General features: G+C 44.6%; 1 protein-coding gene across 3 annotated transcripts in view; it reads left to right on the top strand.

Moving 5' to 3' along the window:
* The window catches only part of NOX4 (NADPH oxidase 4), a 293029-nt gene extending 279846 nt beyond the window's left edge, over positions 1–13183 (top strand). For all 3 annotated transcript variants that reach the window (XM_075592551.1, XM_075592552.1, XM_075592553.1), the window contains one exon: positions 11902–13183. In XM_075592551.1, the coding sequence (XP_075448666.1) occupies positions 11902–12022 (121 nt within the window). In that variant the 3' untranslated portion in view covers positions 12023–13183. The remainder of the gene's footprint in view (positions 1–11901) is intronic.
* The last annotated feature ends 10162 nt before the right edge of the window (positions 13184–23345 follow it).

The following is a 23345-nucleotide window of genomic DNA, read 5'->3' on the forward strand; positions in this document are numbered from 1 at the left end:
CTAGATAAAAAGAGTGGCCACTACAATCATCCATTGTAAATTGACCTTGATCACTGAAGACGTTATCATATTTAGGCGTTTCATAATTAAAATCTCGATAGTATACACAATGCTTGTCCCGTTATTCTACATTGCTATGCCTGCGCTTGTTGAATGGACATAATGTCAAGTCCTTGTACCAAACCACAATGTAGTTACGCATTTCTCATATTTTCTGCAATTAATGCTGGAACAGATAAGAAGGCGACTTTAGCAGAGATTTACGACTATATAATCTAAAAATATGAATTCTTCAAATTTTCACCGAACCAACGTGACTGGAAGCATTCGATAAGGCAAACATTAAATAATGAGGATTGCTTTTTTCGCACAGCCACTCCTCTGGAAGATACCTGTACAAGAAGATATTGGTCTGTGCTCCCAGATTTTGCCGGTGTTTGTTCATGGTGACTGCAAAAGGAGAAAGGTCGGGTTTCATCCATTTAAGATTCGTATAGTACGTACTTCCCGACCCCGCAGTGTACAGGTACCCAAACCAGCTTCCCAATACTATTGCAATAATGGGCCAACCATGACTGAAAACCTGGTGAGCAGCAATCCTTGCTACCTGGCCCCGCCTGATTACCAGCTTCAGCAGGCACCAGTCAACTATAATGCTGAATACATGACTGATCCCGACTGTTACGCACAATGCTGTACACCCCTGACATTGGGTCATCTCCACCCGGTTGGTATAATGAAGATAAATATAATGCAGACTACATGAGTGGCCACAGCTTTTACGCACAATACACCTCTGACATGGGCTCATCTCCACCCTGTTGGCAAAGTTTATAATGAAGGTAAATATAATGTACTATACAGTATTAACTTTAATTCCCCTGGGGGGGCGCTAGATTTTATGGGGGGGGGGAGGCACGGCAGTTATACAGGTCCAGCGCTCTCCCCCCAGGCATTTAAATTAAATGCAGAGGGATCGCGCAAAGCCTCCGTAATCACTTATAGTACCTTCCATTCCAACAATGCGTTGTCATGGTAACCTGGTGTCAAATTATCATGGCAACGTGATGTCATATGACCCTGCGCGTCATTTGACGCTGGGGCTGAGCAGGGGGGGCGTGAGGCGCCGAGGAGAGCAGCTTGGGATAGTGTACTGTATGCCTGCTATAGCCCGTCAATGATTGTTCACATGTGCACTAGAGCGTGACTTGACGCATGCGCACTACCGGAATTTATAGCGTAATTTTTTCCCCCCAGAAACGAAACTTTGAAATCGAGCGTCAAAAGATAAGAATGAAGTTCGATGGAACTCTAATATCGCTTTTTTTTAAAGTTGCCTTTTTCACTTTTATACAGTCAGTATTACTAGCTTCACGCTTTTAAAACTTTGCCACGCTACAGTATTATTTTGGAAAACACACTATGCACTGTGATTCAATTACATGTCATAAACTGTAATTAAATTTCACACAGAGATGTTGATTGATTTTATTCCACTTCATGGTTAATGAAAAACATTAAGTGATGCATTTTTTACAAATTTAATCAATGTTAAGATCTAGAAAATAACTACATTTGCAAACAATTCAAACAGTTTTCAAATCCTTCACGATCATCCGTGCAGTACTGTAAGACAGACCAATTGAGTTGCATCTCACCTCCCCCTTACCACCACAAAGCAAAAGCTTTGGACTACAGTAGCTACTGTATCTAAAAATCTAAGACTGTTTCATTATTTGTCTGCTGGTGTAGAAATTTACATTTCCTGGTTCCTCAAGCATGGGCATTGTGAGCTAGTGTACAATAGAATGCCTTGATTGCCAATCGGACTTACTGTAGAAATCCAACGGTAAATAAACAAAATTAAAGTAACATTTTTTTTGTTGAAGGACAGAATAATTGTGAGCTGTAAACAAAACCTTATGCGATGCATTTTTTTTAATACTTAATCAATTTTTACATTAATAAAATCACTACGTTTTTATTTCTCTATGACTCTTCAAGGGACTGAAAAAATGTTGTTTATATTTTACAACATTTCAAATTATTTCTTTCAACTGTAATCCTGCACACTCATCACAGCATTATGTACAGGTACAGTGTACACCATGATGAAACATTTTAGTTGCACCTTTTTTGTATTATTCATTTAAACTTTATTATCCTGTACAAATAAAACATTTAATTTGTTAAAAATACTTTTTGTTGTGTTGGTTCATATTGTAAATCTTCCACAGTTCGAGAATTTTTGTATGGCTAAAAGCTAAGGAGCCTCAGAAAGAACTTCTTTCCCATGTACTGTACTCAGTATGAGTAATCTTCCAATTACACACACACACACACACACTTGAATCACTGTACTGGAATAAAAGACAGGTTGAATTGCAATTAGATTTTTTAAGACAACAACTCGCGATCGCCCACTTGAGTTTCGACGGTATTGCACACAACGCTAAAATGACATTTTCTGCACTCGATCAAAATACTATAAAACTTGCGTCTTAACGCGTGAAAATTTAAAGAAACATGGGTGCATAGGAATACAACCTGTTAAATGATCAGATAACGGCCGCTGCATCTGTATGTTTCCATGTGAAGGGTTGAGTTCTATTTAAAGCTGCAGTTCAAGCTGCTGTTTTAAAATAATAAATAAATACATTTTTTTTTTTAAATGTTCCCATTCAATATGTGCATCAATACAATCTGCACACTGACAAGTGATTAGCTAAGCTGCAGATCGATCTGTTCTACTTTAATCAATCGCTTGTCCGGGGCTATTTAATTCAGTTCTTGCACAGCATTTTGGGCAATGTAGTTCCTGGAATGTGATTGACTAGACAGTTACTAGATACAATTGGTGCATTGCTAGAGAGAGGCCGGGGCGCCAAAACCTATCAGAAGGGGGAGGGGGCTGTCACTTTGGAAATTTTTCAACATTAGAAACATTAAAAAGGTCTTTAAAACATATTTTTTTACATTTTTTTAAATGCAACAAGTATTTCTCATAGTACAGAACTGATTTATTTAAAAAAAAAAAAAAAAAACATACATGTAGGATATTGCTTGAACTGCTGCTTTAAGTAGATGTATGAAAACAATTGCATATATTGTGTGACCCTCCCTGCCCAGCTGTAAGGGAGTTTACAATGATGTATGTGCTATGGGCTACTCAGGGTGCATACCTTCATCCAGGGTGATGGTCCACGCAGGCCGGGCACTTTTGCAGATGGTACAGATGGGCGCCAGGAATTTTGTCGTTTTGAAACAAACAGTATTTATTTATATCTTAACAGTTATAACACTTCCTCTGCTGCACGCCCGCAGTCTTGAGGAGGCACACTGCTTTTTTTATTGAGCCGAATTACATTTAAAATGGTTAACCGATAAGCAGTTTTTTGTAGCCTTCTCTATCCTTGTCTCCAGGGTCCCAGCTGGGGGTCCCCTTTCATACTGCAACAGAACAAGGAGTCACTACTCTAAGTCCTGTTCTACCCACTCTGCACCCAGTCCTCTGGTACTGGGGTAATATGTGAGGGTTATCCTTACTGGTACTGTACTTCATCACTTTAGTGCACTGTACTTAAGTACAATGCACTAATCAGTGCAATAACTCCTGGGGGAACTGGCCTCAGTTAAGTCCTGGTGCTATAGAGAGGGCAAGCCTCTGGTAGCAACATGCTCTTCTTTATCTCCTATACTAGGGCTTCACTGTAAGGGACATTTCCTTGTTCTGGAAAACAATAACAATGGTTCCTATCCATGGGCGTCCGCAGAAATTTTTGTCGGGGGGGGGGGCATAATTTTAACGGCCAGTGCCCGGCGTAAAAGTGGTGGTGAGTGCACCGTGGCGAGCGAGCCCGACCAGCAAAAGGGGTTTCCCCCGAGAAATTTTTGAAAAAAAAGTGTGCAAATGGTACATTTTCAAGCAAATTTGAGAAAGCTTGAAGGTTAATAAAGCAATTGTGAAAGTGTAGTTATGACATCAAAAAAGAGCAGCTACTCAGGGTTGCCGGATCTGGTGGGTGCCTGTAGAACTTGCCATGTCACTCTGGCGCTTAAGTGCAGAAAGTCTTCTGCGTTAGGGGGAATTCCGCTTTCTCCCGTGTGAAGCTTGAGAGTCAGATCTGGAAGAAAGCAGTATAGGTTATTTTGGTGTAGGTACAGTATAGGTACATGTATAGGTACAGTTAAGATACAGTATATAGGGTAAATAAGATATCCAGATCCAGAGTGTGAGACAGAGAGAGCGAGGCAGCATGACAGAGAGAGGGAGGCAGGGTGACAGAGAGAGCGAGGCAGGATGACAGAGAGAGCGAGGCAGGATGACAGAGAGAGCGAGGGAGGGTGACAGAGAGAGCGAGGCAGGGTGACAGAGAGAGCGAGGCAGGATGACAGAGAGAGCGAGGCAGGATGACAGAGAGAGCGAGGCAGGGTGACAGAGAGAGCGAGGCAGGGTGACAGAGAGAGCGAGGCAAGGTGACAGAGAGAGCGAGGCAGGATGACAGAGAGAGCGAGGCAGGATGACAGAGAGAGGGAGGCAAGGTGACAGAGAGAGCGAGGCAGGATGACAGAGAGAGCGAGGCAGGATGACAGAGAGAGGGAGGCAGGGTGACAGAGAGAGCGAGGAAGGGTGACAGAGAGAGCGAGGCAGGGTGACAGAGAGAGGGAGGCAGGGTGACAGAGAGAGCGAGGCAAAGTGACAGAGAGAGCGAGGCAGGGTGACAAAGAGAGGGAGGCAGGGTGACAGAGAGAGCGAGGCAGGGTGACAGAGAGAGCGAGGCAGGGTGACAGAGAGAGCGAGGCAAGGTGACAGAGAGAGCGAGGCAGGATGACAGAGAGAGCGAGGCAGGATGACAGAGAGAGGGAGGCAGGATGACAGAGAGAGGGAGGCAGGGTGACAGAGAGCGAGGAAGGGTGACAGAGAGAGCGAGGCAGGGTGACAGAGAGAGGGAGGCAGGGTGACAGAGAGAGCGAGGCAAGGTGACAGAGAGAGCGAGGCAGGGTGACAAAGAGAGGGAGGCAGGGTGACAGAGAGAGCGAGGCAGGGTGACAGAGAGAGCGAGGCAGGGTGACAGAGAGAGCGAGGAAGGGTGACAGAGAGAGCGAGGCAGGGTGACAGAGAGAGGGAGGCAGGGTGACAGAGAGAGCGAGGCAGGGTGACAGAGAGAGCGAGGCAGGGTGACAGAGAGAGCGAGGCAGGATGACAGAGAGAGCGAGGCAGGATGACAGAGAGAGCGAGGCAGGATGACAGAGAGAGCGAGGCAGGGTGACAGAGAGAACGAGGCAGGGTGACAGAGAGAGGGAGGCAGGGTGACAGAGAGAGCGAGGCAGGGTGACAGAGAGAGCAAGGCAGGGTGACAGAGAGAGCGAGGCAGGGTGACAGAGAGCGAGGCAGCGTGACAGAGAGAGGGAGGCAGAGTGACAGAGAGAGCGAGGCAGTATTACAGAGAGAGGGAGGCAGGGTGACAGAGAGAGCGAGGCAGGGTGACAGAGAGAGCGAGGCACGATGACAGAGAGAGCGAGGAAGGGTGACAGAGAGAGCGAGGCAGGGTGACAGAGAGAGGGAGGCAGGGTGACAGAGAGAGCGAGGCAGGATGACAGAGAGCGAGGCAGGATGACAGAGAGAGCGAGGCAGGATGACAGAGAGAGCGAGGCAGGATGACAGAGAGAGCGAGGCAGGATGACAGAGAGAGCGAGGCAGGGTGACAGAGAGAGCGAGGCAGGATGACAGAGAGAGCGAGGCAGGGTGACAGAGAGAGCGAGGCAGGATGACAGAGAGAGCGAGGCAGGGTGACAGAGAGAACGAGGCAGGGTGACAGAGAGAGGGAGGCAGGGTGACAGAGAGAGCGAGGCAGGGTGACAGAGAGAGCAAGGCAGGGTGACAGAGAGAGCGAGGCAGGGTGACAGAGAGCGAGGCAGCGTGACAGAGAGAGGGAGGCAGAGTGACAGAGAGAGCGAGGCAGTATTACAGAGAGAGGGAGGCAGGGTGACAGAGAGAGCGAGGCAGGGTGACAGAGAGAGCGAGGCACGATGACAGAGAGAGCGAGGAAGGGTGACAGAGAGAGCGAGGCAGGGTGACAGAGAGAGGGAGGCAGGGTGACAGAGAGAGCGAGGCAGGATGACAGAGAGAGCGAGGCAGGATGACAGAGAGAGCGAGGCAGGATGACAGAGAGAGCGAGGCAGGATGACAGAGAGAGCGAGGCAGGATGACAGAGAGAGCGAGGCAGGGTGACAGAGAGAGCGAGGCAGGATGACAGAGAGAGCGAGGCAGGGTGACAGAGAGAGCGAGGCAGGATGACAGAGAGAGAGAGGCAGGATGACAGAGAGAGCGAGGCAGGGTGACAGAGAGAGTGAGGCAGGGTGACAGAGAGCGTGAGGCAGGGTGACAGAGAGAGGGAGACAGGGGGGGAGACCAGGGGAGACATAGGGGGAGGTCCAGGGGAGGCTGTGGGGGGGCAGAGAAGGTCCAGGAGAGGTCGTCGGCGGACCAGGGGAAGTCTTGGGGGGACCAGGGGAGGCCGTGGGGGGACCAGGGGAGGTCTTGGGGGGACCAGGGGAGGCCGTGGGGGGACCTCTGGAGTCCATGGTGGGACCAGGGAAGGTCTTGGGGGGACCAGGGGAGGCTTTGGGGGGACCAGGGGAGGCCGTGGGGAGACCAGAGGAGGCCATGGGGGGACCAGGGGAGGCCATGGGGGGACCAGGGGAGGTCTTGGGAGGACCAGGGGAGGCCGTGGGGGGACCAGGGGAGGTCTTGGGGGGACCAGGGGAGGTCTTGGGGGGACCAGGGGAGGTCTTGGGGGGACCAGGGGAGGTCTTGGGGGGACCAGGGGAGGTCTTGGGGGGACCAGGGGAGGCCGTGGTGGGACCAGGGGAGGCCGTTGGGGGACCAGGGGAGGCCGTGGGGGGACCAGGGGAGGCCGTGGGGGGACCTCTGGAGGCCATGGGGGGACCTCTGGAGGCCATGGTGGGACCAGGGGAGGTCTTGGGGGGACCAGGGGAGGCTGTGGGGGGACTAGGGGAGGCCGTGGGGGGACCAGGGGAAGCCAGTGAGGGGGCCAAAGGAGGCCAGGGGAGAAGCATGGGAGGACATGGGACATTGCTTACCTGCTCTAGAAGAAATGGCGGCTTCACAGCTCAGAGCCTGGCTGCGAGCCAAAAAAAAAATCCTGGCAAAGCGCCAGCCAATCAGGTTGGGGGGGGGGGAGGAGTCCGGCAGGGGAATTGTTTTTGAGACTTCATTGGGCACGGCCAGGACTTCGAGTGATCCAGGGAGGGGGGCAAGCGCCCCCCCTTCCCCCCCCCCCTGCGGACGCCCATGTTCCTATCCCAGCTTAACTGCTCACAACTTAGATCCTTACTTGGATTCTGCTCTCAGAACCTACTCAATGGAATTCTCCTGCCATGCTGGTATCTGGCACTCCTGGAACCTGACTTCCCAGAAGTCTCTCTGCCATATATTCCGCCTATGACACAGCACCTTTGTGTCACTAATGGGTGGGGCATAGCATCTTCTCTCTTATTAACCCCTTACATTATCTCAACAGAGGGTCCGATTATTTCAATTGCATGTGGCTGGTTGTTTCAAATAATAATTTTAAAAAAATACACTCTGCAAGGTTTTATATCAAATATAGTAATAGAATAACAGCTCCACTCAATGCGAGTCTGCATTTGAAATATGCAGTGGTTGCCATAGCAATTTACAGAACACAGATATTGTACTTCTGAGAAATGCGTGACAAAAAGGCTTAGTAAACGGTGGTTCGTGCCATGCTTTACATGAGGTGCTAAGAGCATAATTTTGAAAACTATATGAAAATGATTCCTAAAGAAAACATGCCAGGGGATTAGTCTTATTGACCTACAACACATCACTTAAAAAAAGAGTATTTACTGGTTTAAATGATAAATTAAAGTACAATGTTACAAAACATACCAATCAATATGTGAAATACAATTCAGGGAAATTTGACCGTGTTTACGTCTCTTAAAAATTGTATTTATTAATTGATATCAGAGTATTTTGTTTGTAGCACCACCCCTACTTAATGGGCAATGGGTCATTAAAAGCAGCAGAAGCAGCATTATGTTAATAGTAAGGTGTATCCTTCATATCTATTTGTCAGATTAATGCGTATCCAATTAAAAGTATCCAATCCTTAAACTACGATGAATTATGGAACCAGTTAGCTGGCAGCATTTTGCAGTGTAGGACTTGACCTGCCAGAGACGGTTTTATCCATAATGTGCTTTACAAACATGCTTTCTATTTGGCTGAAGTGCTTTCAAAATTAATATATTTTTTATATATTTAGACTCAGAGTATATCTGGATATTTTGCTACCTTTTTATTGTATTATTAATTGCATCGTATGTAACAATTGCTACTTAATGAATTAAGAATGTCATTTTAAATGCATCCTGGTGGTTCTTAATATAATATGTAAGGTTTTTATTGTTTTTACTATTATAATTGATGGTATTGTCATCACTTAAAGTGCTTGTTTTTTTACGAGTCTCAAAACCAGATGTCTAACAACATCCACTGACCTGGATTGAGTTTGGCTCTTGCCAGTACTCTAATTGCTGGAGCCTGGCAGATTAAAGGTCTTAATCCTGAGACTGCCTTCAGTGCTGGTTGAACTGGACTAACACAGATTGTCTCTGTAATGATAAACATGAGTTTGGTGAAATTCGGCTCGCTCAAAATTTGTCAGCTCAAAATTAAACAGAGTAATCACTTGGGGTGACAGAAGAGTTCTACTGACTTTGTCACTGTGTGTACGTTCTGATTAAAGATAAACTTGATCATAGCCATTTTATCAAATGTTGCCATTATACCTGCTATAGTCTGATGCAATGAGTTGCTTTTGAAAGTCAATTTGTAGGGGCAAATATAACAGTAAACAAGTGCGTATTAGTGAGTAAGTTAAGGAAAGTGCCTCTGAGCAAGCCTATCAGTCACATTGGTTGCAACTACATGTACCAATACTGAATTTGGTATTGTGACGGTGAGGGGGTAACCAGGCTCACAATGAAGGTTAAGCCTGTTTGGTTACCTCTGATCCATGTATTAGGGTTCGGGAGTGTCAGCTCTTGAGCCCAGTGATTGTAGATGCTTGTTTTAAAATTATGCGACAATAAAGATTGTCTTTGTTTTTACCTTTCCAGGTGTGCCAGCAAGCAGAGATTGCTAGGCTATAAGTTTCAAGGGGGTTTTACGGATAAAGTATTGTCAGAATGTGCCTTGCTAGTCGGGATCCAGAGTTGCTGGATACCCCAAAAATGTACCCGGGAATCAGGGCGGTTTCCCGGATACATATAGACTTATTGCTCCGGCAAAATCTCCCCTTGAAAATGCTTGCGCGACTCACCGCTAGGATTCCCTGCTTCAGCACAGACCAGAAAGGTAAATGGGGCATAGGGATGAGGTGTCCCTGAACTTGTCAAGGTGTCCCTAGGTTAAGGGGGGTGTCCATTTAATGCCCAGGTCACTCAGAACCTGTATAGGGATTCTGCGGTACTCCAACCATACAAAAGGTTTTGAGGAGTTTTGAAAGTCTAAGGGCCCCATGCTATAAGCAACGATAAGCCCCTTATCGCCAGCTTATAGCCAAAAAAGCCTACTGCTTTTCAGTAAACCCCGATAAGCTGGCGATAAGAGCAAAAATCGCCAGCTTCTCAAACTCACTCAATTCTAGTAGCCCCAATCAAGGCTGATCGCGCTCTAGAATGGAGATATCCTCTCCAAATCGTCCCTCCACAAAAAGTTGGCAAGAAGGTGGGGAGAAGCAAAATGCATTTTTTCTGCATTGGATTGATGCCGGGAGACTCCGGAGCTGATACCCATTAATATCAGCACCGGAGACCCCTGGCATGAATCAGATGCATGAAAAAAGCATTTACAGGCAACTTCATTACCTTAGCGGCTAACCAAGTGCATTGATTACTAGTTGATGTCACTTATCATGGCCATTTATTATTTAAATGTCTAGTGGCTGTTTTTTTCAGCGCTTTCCACTCCTCCTACCTTCATGGGAAAGACTTGACATAAATGGTATCCAGCTAAAATATGTTCTAAGTCCTGTATTTAAACAAAATCAGAATGGCTGAATTTGAGCATGAAATGCTGATATTTTTCTGCTCAACTTGAGGGGACAAAAACCTGGCTAAATATATTTAAATAAAAACTTATATAGGGGAGCATGGGGATTTTGCAAAAAGTAAGCTTTTAACATGCACTGTTTTAAAGGTATGTACAGGATAAGTGGTATTTTAGAACTACAGTTTGTATGTAGCTTATACAACATTGCTGAGAGTGCAGTTCTCGCTATCTTATCTAAATATAAAGAGATTTACTATGATACTCAGAGAAGATTCACATTGTGAGACTGTGCATTAGTCCTCCAGCAAATACTGTGTCTCTGAAGTCTCAAAGAATGTATGAGTTTATGGAATCAGGAGTGCAATCCTGTGTAATTTCATATTCTACAAATCATAAAAAAATCTAATCAGCATATATAACCTGAAATCCAAGCTCGCCACTTGCTAACTTCTAGACATAAAAAAACACACACAGTCCCTGCAAGCTCAAAACTCAAACCCACTACACTATATATAAGTATTGTAAAATGGGTTTATGACCGGAAAGGTGAAAAGCAGCATTGTGGGATACCAATCCCGGTACCACAGTGGTGAATGAAAATTCCGCGTCCACAAGTTCCGCGTTGGTAGGCTCTGCAGCAGCTGACGAAGTACCGAAAACAGGCGCGCATTGAGGACCTGCAGTATACGATTTACTGTCACGTAGTTGCAGGCTTATAATGCTTTGCCACAGGATTCACTTATGACCCTTACTTATGAGAAGAATAACAGAAAGTATTGAACTTAATAATTTGTCATATTGGATGTACAGATGTAGCAGTACTTACTCTTTTCAGTACCACAGATCAACATGCGGAGATCCGTGGCACCAAAAACAGTACATTTTTTCAGCCCGGGAGGATTAACGCTGTGGGCGTCCATACTTCTTAATGGAGCCCCGTGGTATTAATCTTTCACTTTATGGGCCATCACCTGAAGAGAGAAACTGATCCTAACTTTTAGATGAGCTTCTCAGCTGTCTCCGTCAGCCTTCCCCAGCAGCTCTTAAGGTAAGAAGCAGTGCCCGGTCTGTCCCACCCCATGAACACGTAGATGCCCGAATATGGGTCTCTACATCATGAGGAGGAGTGCTATAGGACCATATTCGGCATTGTCGCCATCAAGGGGGCTGGGGAGGACATTTAACAATGTCCAGCCCCTTGAAGTTCATATACTATTCCATCTCATGACGTAAAGACCCATATTCAGGCATCTACGTCATCCAGGGGGTGGGACAGATCGAAGATGGCTTCTTACCTTCAGAGCTGCTGGGGACGGCACACGGAGATGGAGACAGCTGTACAGCTCATCTAGAAGGTTGGTATTGACTTTTCTGCCTCTCCTCAGCTGATGTCCCAGCATGATTAACACTGCAGCATCCCATTCAGAAACAGGGACCCCTGCAGAGTTAATACTTCTGGGCCACATACTGTTTTCGAGACTGTGATTGCAGCAACGAACACAGTATTGCAAGTCTTGCTACATCTGTAGCATTGGGGCTTTTTTTGTCATTTGTTGTAACTTCTAAATATCATTTATTGAAGCATTCTATAATAGTGCTGTGAAGTGTTCTATGAATGACTTGCAACCCCAGAGGTCTGATGTTGATTCAGGAAGATCCAAGTACAGTTGATCATCGTTTTGGTATTGTTTTTAATAAAAAGTTCCTGCCACCAGAAATTGTCTTACATAATATAATTTTACAAATTATATATTTATCAGCGAATTATTATTTATTTATTTTTGCTTCTCTTTCAGGAAAACTGTGGGAGTTTTCTGTTGTGGACCAAGTGGAATCTCCAAGGAACTTCACAAACTGTGCAACAGTTACAATTCCTCTGGAACAACATTTGAGTACAATAAAGAATCATTCAGCTAAGAGTCAATCAATGTCTAAAGATGCTAGTGCAACTTAAGTGTAATTAACATTTACCAAATCCTAACCAACCAAATATAAGATTTCATTCATCACCATTCACAGAATGTTGAGCTTAATGACAACAGTACTCTTTTGAAAATATAGGGGCAGAATCATAAAGCTTCTTTGTGGCTAAAGGCACCTGATCCGGAGTTAATGTCATTCATCTCAATGAGAGTTAATGCCGGATCACAAGCCTTAACCTGTAATGGAGTTTGATAATTCCTAAATTGCACACTGGATCACAAGGGACAAAACTGGAGCAAATTACCTTAATACAATCACACAATGAAATGCAGAATTAAACTTCCTCTCTTTGCCCCACTTTTGCCTTGATACATCTTCCCCAAAATCTTTAATATGAGCTTCTACACAAGTGATATTTATACAAAAGTAAATGTTAAATAAAATGGTTGAGATATCTTGTATTTTTGTCTTGGAGGCAGCCATATTTAATTTGTAATTCCATTCAAGACAGTAGCAGACTGAGATGCATTGAGATTTCTGTACTACTTATTCTGGAACTGGTAAACCTATTCTTCTACCAATCCCTTGATTATTTTTTACTTGGTGTTTTACGCGACAGCGTTGAGGAAAATGACAGGTTTTGTTGTTCCAGAAGGAGTAGGAGTTAGAGTGCTTAGTGATGAAACTTAAGCTACTGTACTTTAGCCTTCCAGTACAGATCCAAGATGTTTGTCTCCTGATATACTGTATGTAGCGTGGCACACTGTTTGTTTAGGACAATCAGCAAAACAAAAATCATATAATGTAGTAAACAGTGGTGCATTAGTAACAAAAATACTAAATGTCTTGGGGGGGGGTAATAAAAACATTATTTTTTTGTTTGTTTTTTTTCTGCACTCCTCTGTTTGAGCCATGAGAAAATAAAATCCAGATATCTCACTGATTTCAGTGTAGGTTTCATTCTATATGGTTTCTATTGTGTATGCATACATTTTAGACTACATTGTTAACATTTATAGTATATGAACTCCATTACAGCTACACATGTCAACATTAACTCATTATGAAGAAATTATTGCCAAAGATGAAAGAAAATGAGGAAAAATAAAGATTGGTTGGTACCGGAATATCTTCAGCAGGATAATTAGAAAATGAAACCTCTAAATATCCCGTTAGTTTTAAACAGTGTATTATTCTTCTGTGCTCTATTTAATTAAATCCCATATTTTAAAATTCCTTTCATCACAGTTCTATCTGCACTTTTAATTCTTACAAGTGTTAAATGTATGGTTTATGTATTAAATCAAAAAAGCACTGAGGCAACCTATTGCTTTTACAAAGTTGGATATTCAGGTTTAACTAGACCAAGCGGTTCCATGATCACTTTCCACTTTAGCACCTTTGGAGCGTGGATTTAATTAATATAAATATGCACTGAATTTGAACATTTCAATCTCTCTATTACAGAATTAACAAATGCTGACTGGCAAAGTAGGTGCTGAGAGAAATAAATATTATACAATCTGGTTGGCTCAGAACTCTACCATGGTGATTGTATTGTTTACATAGAAAGATCGGTCTATTCTAATGATTGATCTTCACATTCCATGACTAGAATTCACAAATGTTGATGTTTTTTCTGTCTGCCAGGGATTGAATCAGTTAATCAGCATTTCAGCCCTTGACAAAGGTCTCCATTTTAGACGCAGATCCACAGAGATTCGTTAACTCAACGTTTTCAAAATTATTAGCAGGAAAAGTGAAGGGGAAAAAAACGCCTCGAGGGGAAAAAAACTACATATAGACAACACAAAATAGGAAGTACAAAATAAATGGGAGAAACAGGATTCCCCAAAATCTATCAATCAATAATCTACAGTATGGTTTACTGGAACAAGTCCACGCAAACAGCGCTCAGAACACAAGCTGTAAGGTACAAATCTCATGTGTTTGATTAACCCAAAAATTGAAAGAAGTATATAGGCATAGAAAAACTATTCTGTTTCTTTAGAGTCCAAGGGTACTATGAAACTGAGTAGAAACTCCTATGAAGGAGAAACACACACCCTAACATGAACACCCTGAGGGATAGTAATGTAGTCACATTGAAGGGACAAACATACCACCACTTATGGCTAAAGGGTACCAATGTGAAATCTCCTGGAGTATAAGCATAAGTCCATAAGCATGTAAGTGAGTGTGTGATCTATGAGGGGGTATAACTGACGACCTCCTTGATCACCACTGCTCCGGAATCAGTGTGCACTCGACTGTCTACGAAAACGATATCGGAAGTCCTCCCATGTGGGAGGGGTGACACAGTGCACAGCAATGGAAGGATGGCAAACTGGATCACAGTGAAAAAAAGTTTATTGCTCAACCGATCAAATTGTACAGCCTCTAACGTGTTTCACGCATTATAGTGATCTAACAAAGTGCTACGATGCGTGAAACGCGTTAGAGGCTGCCATACAGCCATGTGGTTTTTTTTCACCTGTTGCCATGTGATTGGTTGAGCAATTAACTTTTTGTTTCACTGCGATCCAGTTTAATAATCTACAGTATTTATGTACTTACGTACTTATGTATTTCAGGAACAGAGACAGCAGCGATGTTTCAGGTTCAACACAGACCTTTCATTTGTACCTGCTGAAAGGTCTGTGTTCAGCCTGAAGCATCGCTGCTGTCTCTTTATTCCTGAAATCCATGATCACTTTTTGAAAGACTTCTTGTAAATACAGTAGATTATTATCGGAAGTCCTCCCATGGGGGAGGGATGACACCGTTTCTCTATTTATTTATTTTCCGGTTTCTCGTATTTTTTTTTACTCAATCATTAGCATCCATTATTTCCCCTGAGATTAACACATATCCAATAAACTACGATTATGCAAAAACAGGGAATGTTGGTTATCTCATTAACATAGGCTTTACACCATGTTAAGTCAGCACTGCCTTGCTAACTTTAGCTTGAAATAACATGGCTCGCATAATGCATGTGTAGCCAGGTCCCCTTTGGCTCCCCGGTTCACCATTGAGAAGGCAGAGAGGCAGGAAGGCCCTCTAGAGGTTGCGCAGGCACAGTTAAGCATAGCAGCGGCCATTATAGCTTTGCACAGGCGCAGTAAAGATAGCGCACGCGGTCCAAATGCTAAAGAGGTCATGAGTGGACTACAATTCCCAGCAGCCTGGGGACTGCCCTTTCACCCACATCACGTGCAGCCAGCCAGCAAATAGAATTTGCAGCTTCTCTTGTTGGAGAAGGATACAATGTTGCAGAGACCATGCTAGTCAGTTGGATCTGGGAGAAGGAAGGGGGAGGAAGTGTGTAAGGAGCAAGTGGCTTCTTACACTAGGCCAGATTACCCCCAGGCCCCACTCCCCACTAGGGTAGTGGGTAAGTTCTTAGGGAAGGCCCCTTAGGTAGGGACCCTGCCCTTAGGTGAGTGTGAGTCTTGTCAGTGACACAGCTGCAGTGCTGTGTGCTCTGACAAGAAGAGACAGTGTTGTGTGCAGTGCAGCTAGAGTAGTTGCTTTGGCTGTGTCAGGGAAAGGCCCCTCATAGGAAGAAGGGGGGCTGCTTTCTAGTTATACAGTGTGTGTAATATCACCAGTGCCAGTTGCATGTGGTGAGCTGCCAGAGTCTGGGATCAGACAGAATCTACAGCAAGAGATCTTCTGCATGCAGGGACTAGGGTAGAGGTACAGTAGCGACATATCTTATTGAACTAAATACCGGCGGCATGCCGGGATCTGCCCCAGCTGCCGCCAGTAATGCACGCGCGCCGCCGCGTTCCCCCACTCACCCCCCCTCCTCCATCGCGCGCAATTTACACACGCTTCCGGACCCCTGTACCCCTTCTGCTCTGCCACTCTGCTTCCCCGAACCCCCGCTTACCTTAATGTCATCTCCAGGGGTGTCGGGGAAGCCTGGGGAAGACGGGGAAGCCGGGGAAGCCGGGCGCGCATGTGACTGTGACGTCACAGTGCGCCGCCACACGCCGCGGCTACCCGCTTCCCAGCCACATACAGCCAGCGGCTTTTGCTCGAATAAGAGCTGCCGCTGCTGTATACTCCCAGGGCCCAGTTAGTCCCCTGAGACACTAGAGGAATACTGTATGTGATGGGGACTGCCTTAAGTCAGGGACTCCACCATACTCAAAGAGGAAGAGACATGCTGCCGGACAGTGCCTGAATGCCCGTGCAGCCTGAGTGCAGAAAGAGTATCCATTCCTGCAGAGAGCAGCGCAGTGCGGTGTGGGATCACTGTGCTGTGTTGCTTAGTCCAAGGATTATCCTGATCAGGAGCAGTGATCAGGGAGGTAGTAGAATAAGTGCACCACCGGGCCCAACACAGGGAAGCGCTATCCCTCACACTCTTTATGGTTGTGGACACACATTATCAAAGGGACTGAGGGTGATGTGATGGTGGACATGTGGGTGAGGGGATGGTATGCATTCAGTGTGATGCCATGTTATTCATATGATGTATTGATGTTATGCAAAGAGAGTTTCATTGAAGTTATCGTTCATGCTCAGTAAATACTGTTTATCCACATTGTGTGTATTTACTGTATGGTTGTTCTGGTGAGGGCACACTCCCACCACGTTGGGATCCCTCATCAGTGGAGGCGCTGCACCGAGTGTAAGTATACCCCAGGTTCCCCGTGGCGGAAGCTCAGCCCTCCTGGTTGCCAAACAGGTACAGCACCACATTGATAAGTAGTCAGATACACCTACCCACCTCAATCTCACTTAGGGTGGAGAAAAGAGGGCTACACATGTCTTACCTAAAACAAGCATTACTCCCATCCATGCCCGGAAATATGGGTTTTGATGCACAAGAGAGATTGAGAGCGAAACCGATACCATATTTCATGGTCTGGATAGGAGTAATGCCACTTTTAGGTATGACCTCACTAACATCAGGTTAAATTCTGATGTTAAACACTGCAAAAGTCTCCAAAAACTTGATGGGCTGTCCCTTGAGTCCAGGTGCAAAGTACATGTTTTCCTATCTTGCCTTCAAATACTTTCTGAACAAACTGCCCTCCTATCTGCACAATCTCCTCACCCCATACCCAGACCTGTGGTGAAAAAATAAGTGTAAATAGCGCTAGTGCAAACAATAATAAATTAGACCTGTAATACTTAGTGGATAAGGTAGTCCTTAAGCAGCCTGAAAGGTTGATCTGGTATCTCCCAACCAGATATGCAGTCTGTGTGGATGACAACCTCCTATGGCACTGAGGAAAGAATGGACGCTGATTCTTGTGCAACAGTTCTTTTCTTTGTGCTGGAAAAACCTCAGAAAAGAAAGACAAAGAAAGGCAAAAAACACTGCAATAGTGTGTTACCCAGGGATATGCTATGGTTTACAAATTGAGAGCATTTATTAAAATTAAACAATTATAACATAATTATAACATGGAATATGAATCAATTAATAGATCAATCGAATAAGAATGATAAAACTTCCAAGCACTGAAGCTATAGGAAGGTGTGCTGCTCCGCCGTAGGTGTCAGGATTGCCTAGACCTCCTGCCTAGCCATAGCTTCCTTGTCCACTGGGTGTGCTGCTGTCTTCTGTTGGCTCTGGGTTCCTCTGTCTGTCTGTCTTCTTGTTGCTCCTGTCTCTGTCCTTTATAGCTTGCTTCCTGTCTGTTGCTTTTGCCTTTGCTTGCTAGTCAGACTCCTGCAGTATGCTCATGCCTGTCTTTGATCCTGACCTGTTTCCTGTACCTGTACCTGTATTTGAGTCTGCTCACAGTAAAAGCCCTTGCTAGTAATCTGGCTTGTCCCTGGTTATTCCTGCTCCCCGGTCTCAGTCCCTGCTCCCTGTTCTTAGTCCCTGTCCTGCCCCGCCTGTCCTGTTCCAGTCTCCTCGTTGCCGACCTCTGCTTGTACCTAACTTCGCTGCCTGCCGCCTGCCTCGGACCCCTGCTTGTACCTGACTTCGCTGCCTGCCGCCTGCCTTGGACCTCTGCTTGTGACCCCTACTACGCTCGTGCTGTTCCGGCCACCGAGATCCTACCCGCCACAGGAGTCTCTCGTGACAGTAGGTAAAATTGAAATCCTACTCACCGGACATGAGTAGGACATGTGCAAAGGTTTAGGGTCTTTTCCTCCAGAAGACACCGCTCGCTGTGGGGTGCGTCCGTCTGTTGATGCGGGGGGGGACCGGCTTCAATGCTGGTGTACTTGTGGATAATCCGCGAGTACACGAGCATTGAAGCCGGTCCCCCCCCGCATCAACAGACGGACGCACCCCACAGCGAGCGGTGTCTTCTGGAGGAAAAGACCCTAAACCTTTGCACATGTCCTACTCATGTCCGGTGAGTAGGATTTCAATTTTACCTACGGCGGAGCAGCACACCTTCCTATAGCTTCAGTGCTTGGAAGTTTTATCATTCTTATTCGTTTGATCTATTAATTGATTCATATTCCATGTTATAATTATGTTATAATTGTTTAATTTTAATAAATGCTCTCAATTTGTAAATTATAGCATATCCCTGGGTAACACACTATTGCAGTGTTTTTTGCCTTTCTTTGTCTTTCTTTTCTGAGGTTTTTCCAGCACAAAGAAAAGAACTGTTGCACAAGAATCAGCGTCCATTCTTTCTTCAGCGCCATAGGAGGTTGTCATCCACCCATACCCAGGCCTGCCAACAGATTTATTGGGGCCCAGGACATATATGTAGAATGCCCCCCCCCCCCGCAAATGTTCTGACATTCACATTTAGTCTACTTTTCACCGTAATGTCTCTTTGTCCCCCGTCCCCATTTCTCTCCTTTTCCCTAATCTCTTTCTCTCATACCCATTATGATTCCATCTTTTCCCCCGTATCTCTATTCTCCCCTCCTGTCATGTATTTCTCTTCTTTCCCCCCAGCATGTCTCTCACTCTTCCCTCCATAGTGTCTCTCCTCCCACCACAACATGTCTTTCTCCCCTCCCACAGCATCTTTCTCTCCTCCCCCCAGTATGTCTCTCCTCTCCACCTAACATGTCTTTCTCTCTTTTTACTTGTTCATATCATGCTTTCTTTCTGTTCTTTCCTCATTATTTCATCTCTCTTTTCTCACACATGCTTTAAATCTATTTTTATCACCCCATATCCCAGTCTCTTTCCTATTCCCATTCATGCGATTGTGTTTTTAATCCCCTCTGTTTGTCTCCCCATGTGTTTTTCTTACTTTCCCCTTTGTTTTAATCCTTTTTAACAATCTGATGTATCTTCTCCTAGCATCTTTTTATATTTCCTTCCCCCTTATGTCTTTCTCTCTTTTCCCCTCATTATGTCTTTCTTTCCCGTCATATTTATTTCTCTTTTCTCCTTAATTTTCTCTTTTTTTGTTGTTTTTCTTGTTTCCTTTCTTTCTTCTTCCATTTCATGTCTCATTTTCTCCCCCTAATTTACACCCTAATTTACACCTACACCCTCTCACCTTTCTCAGCCTGTCTCCTTCACATGCTGCAGCTTCAGCCCCACCCACTGACCGAGGCCCCGTCCCCTTCCTTTTCACCGGATATCTTCATCACATGCTGCAGCTTAAGCACTGCTCTCCTTGAGGCCCAAGCCTTGGCCCCACCCACATACAGAGGCTCTGCTGAGGAAGGGATTTCCCTCTGCCTGCTTCCTGCATCTCGTGGCCCCTGCAGAGAATTGATTAATCTGCAGGGGACCGGGCCCTTAAACCCAACAGGCCTGGCTCACCCATCCCTGTCAGCAACCCTGCCCCTACAGCTCGTGGCACTTATTACCTGAGATCTGACTCAGAAAGAATGTTAACAGTCCCAAGGTTCAACAAGGAATCCGTTCTCTCCTCCTTCTCTTAACATGCACCTCACAACTGGAACAACCTACCAGAGGCCCTCAAAACCGCCTCCAGGATAAGTTCTTTCAAGACCTCAGCTGTCTCACATTTTAATCTTGTCTGTAACTGTAACATACGCCCCATAACATACCTTTAACTGTCCATGAAATATAATGTATAACTTCTGTTTGTCATCATAACTCTGTGCCCAGGACATACTTGAAAACGAGAAGTAACTCTCAATATATTATTTCCTGATAAAACATATTATAAATAAATAGTATGGGGAAACTCCTCTTTTCGCATATTATTAGCACTAACGTCCTTTACACTTAATGCAATGCCATTTCCTGCTGAAAACAGCACATGCCACTGTGTTACTAAGCTTTGAAGATACATGTTAGCACTTAAAAAGGTCTTAACCTAAGTTTACCATGAGTTATTTCAATAGCAGACCTCCGGGGATCCGGGCCTTAGAGTTGTGATACCAGTGTCAATACTCAAACAATGCTCCCCAGGTCCAAGCTTAAAAGAAGCACATTTTTTTATATATACTGTACAGTATGTGTAACCCCCCTGTTGGGCTTACTATTTTGCTTATAAGGGGTTAACTATTGTAGGATGTTGCGAAGTAGTGCCCTTTTATATATTGTTGCATATCGGTCCATCTGAAATGTAAGCTCCATCCCAATTCTGGAAGAAACCTACTCTGTCATCAAGGGTGGGAGTAGTTTAGAGGAGCCAAACCACTCCTCTATAACTATGCTGACCCATTATGTCACCATTTAATATAAATACTGGGGGTGGGGGATTCTGGGTTTAGACCCCAGGAGGTTCCTAAATAACACCAGGAGGTATAGAGGAGGGGTCTCACTTTGTTATATGTGAGTACTATATGTGAAACTGTATGTAAGAGGAATGGTCACCTTTATTATTTTCCATAGATTACAGAACAGTGCCCCTTATCTTATAAGAATCACTATCAAGTGGGCAGGCCAATTTGTATTCTAAGCCATTAGGAGAACAGTGCGTGGTTACTCATAGCTTTGGAGCCCTCAAACCGTGACTCACTGGGGAATACCACATTGGAATTGCGCCAACCGCATTTCCACACCTTGGCACTGCAGGCAACCCTTAAACCTAGCCGTGGTGTGGGTCTTGAAATAACTCCTGGTATCCAGCTTATGAAGGGTATGTTCCTGCAACTGTGAAGGTAAAGAAAAGTGTGACACGTGTACCTCTCTGGTCCAACTGTATGGAATCTAGGGAAGCTGTATGAAAGCCTGTTCTGTTTGACCATTCAACAAAGACCCTGGCACCCTTTATTACCAGCTGCACTCTACTTCAAAGTTTACATTAACCAACCCGCCGGACACCTGCACCCTGAGATCAAGGTAACAAGAGTATGTGCACCTTCTACACTAATCTTGTGCAACAACTCCCTTTGAGATTGGGAAGGAAGGGTTACATATATATATATATATACATATATATATATATATATATATATATATATATATACACAGCTCAACCCCGTTATAACGCGATCCGTTACAACGCGACTCAGCTTATAATGCGATGCATGCGTGGCTCCCAATTTATGTATTTCTGAATACTTTACACCACTATTAGTGGTATCTTAAATACTTTATTGTACAATGCATACAATTGTACATTATTTCTAACGCGATCCGCTTATAACGCGATGTGATTCTATGGACCCCAATCACAGCGTTATAAGGGGGTTGAGCTGTATATATATATATATTTAGGCAATTACTGATCAACTGAAGAAGAATGGAGACCACTCTGGACCACCGGTGGAGTTTCTGTTGCTTCTGCTTGAAATTGTGCTCCATAAAAACTATTTCAAGTTTGAAACAAACTTTTACCTTCAACTAATGGGCACTGCGATGGGGTCTAATATGGCCCCATCGTATGCGAACCTGTTTATGGATCAGTATGAACAGATACACATCCTGAATGATTCACCTCTAGCGCATCATATTATTTAGTACATGAGATATAGTGATGATATCTTTATGTTGTGGGATGGCACTGAGGTGGAACTCCTGCTGTTCCTGGAGTATTTGAACAGTATTACGTCCAATATCCGATTTACCATGACACATTCCAATAGTGAAGTGGTCTTCCTGGACACGGTAGTCTATAAGGAAGATGATCGTTTACTGACGAAGATCCATCAGTAAAATACAGACAAGAACACTCTACTTTGAGCAAACAGCCATCACCCGACACCGTTAAAGAGGGGGTTACCTTATTCCCAGTTCTTCAGGGTACGGAGAGGTACGAGTAACGCAGCAGAATGCGAAAAGGCCCTGTAGTGTATGGCACGGCGTTTCTTGGATAGGGGTTACGATAAGAGGGAGATTTACAATGCACTTACCAAAGCCAAGGTGATACCTCGTGAACAACTTTTGACATCCACATAGAAAACCTCGAACTTGGACAGGTTCAATGTGGCCAGCACTTATGGCACTGCCTCTGGATTGATCAAATCGAGTGTACAGAGGCATTGGCATATACTTGCCAACGATAAAAAAAATGGGCCATACATTAATAAACCACCACTGTTTTGCTACAGACGTGACCACTGTTTTGCTACAGACGTGGGCGGAGTATTGGTGATTATCTTTTACATGGCTACGAGATCTCTAAAAGATATAGAGAAAAGACCCCATAGAATTGCACTCAAATACTTAGCAACAGTAGTCTTACATATAAACCATAGGCTAACACAAAGGACCCTTCTCAGAATTGAGAATAACGACGAAAAAATAACAAATTGTTTAATACATAAATTGATTATCACACTCAATGGTTAAAATTAATACTAAAAATGTTAAAAATCCCCATTTGGGAGCGAGGGAAGGAGTCAATATCTGTTTAATTTGCTACTGATAGTCAGTAGTCAGAGACTCTAGATTCCCTCCTCTGTGCACAACGGCTGATGGTGTAAGTGTTACTAGTTGATGTTTAACCAAATCGTTGCATATATTACATCAATAAACTCAGTTCATATAGCTGCTTACATAGTATTCGTTTTGAAACCACCATTAAAGCAACTCTAGGGTTTGCAACTTGTGTATAAATACTGCACATATATTATATCAAGATTGATACTGTGTATAGGTAAATGCCTAGGGAGTGCTATGTAAGCAGCTACATGCAATGCATGCCCATTCTCCAACCCATGCGCACCCGTGCGGGGGTGACAGGGGCAAGCTTCTGCTCCAGCTTGAAACAAGACCCATTTTTGAGTTGAATACAATGGCCCCTGAGAGGGCTCAATGAAGACTTCAAACATGGTTGTTTTCTATGATCTTTATTTCATACATTGCAATATGTATTCATTGTGTTTACCTTTTACTGATGTCTGACCCCAGCAGGTTTTCTCTTGTTGTACCCCCTGCCTCTTCCCTGTCGTGGTTATGTTTGTCTTCCCTCCCTCCTCCTCCCTCTCCTATTGTCCAGCG

Source organism: Ascaphus truei, chromosome 3 (assembly GCF_040206685.1).
Source record: "Ascaphus truei isolate aAscTru1 chromosome 3, aAscTru1.hap1, whole genome shotgun sequence".
NCBI classification, from domain to species: Eukaryota; Metazoa; Chordata; class Amphibia; order Anura; family Ascaphidae; genus Ascaphus; species Ascaphus truei.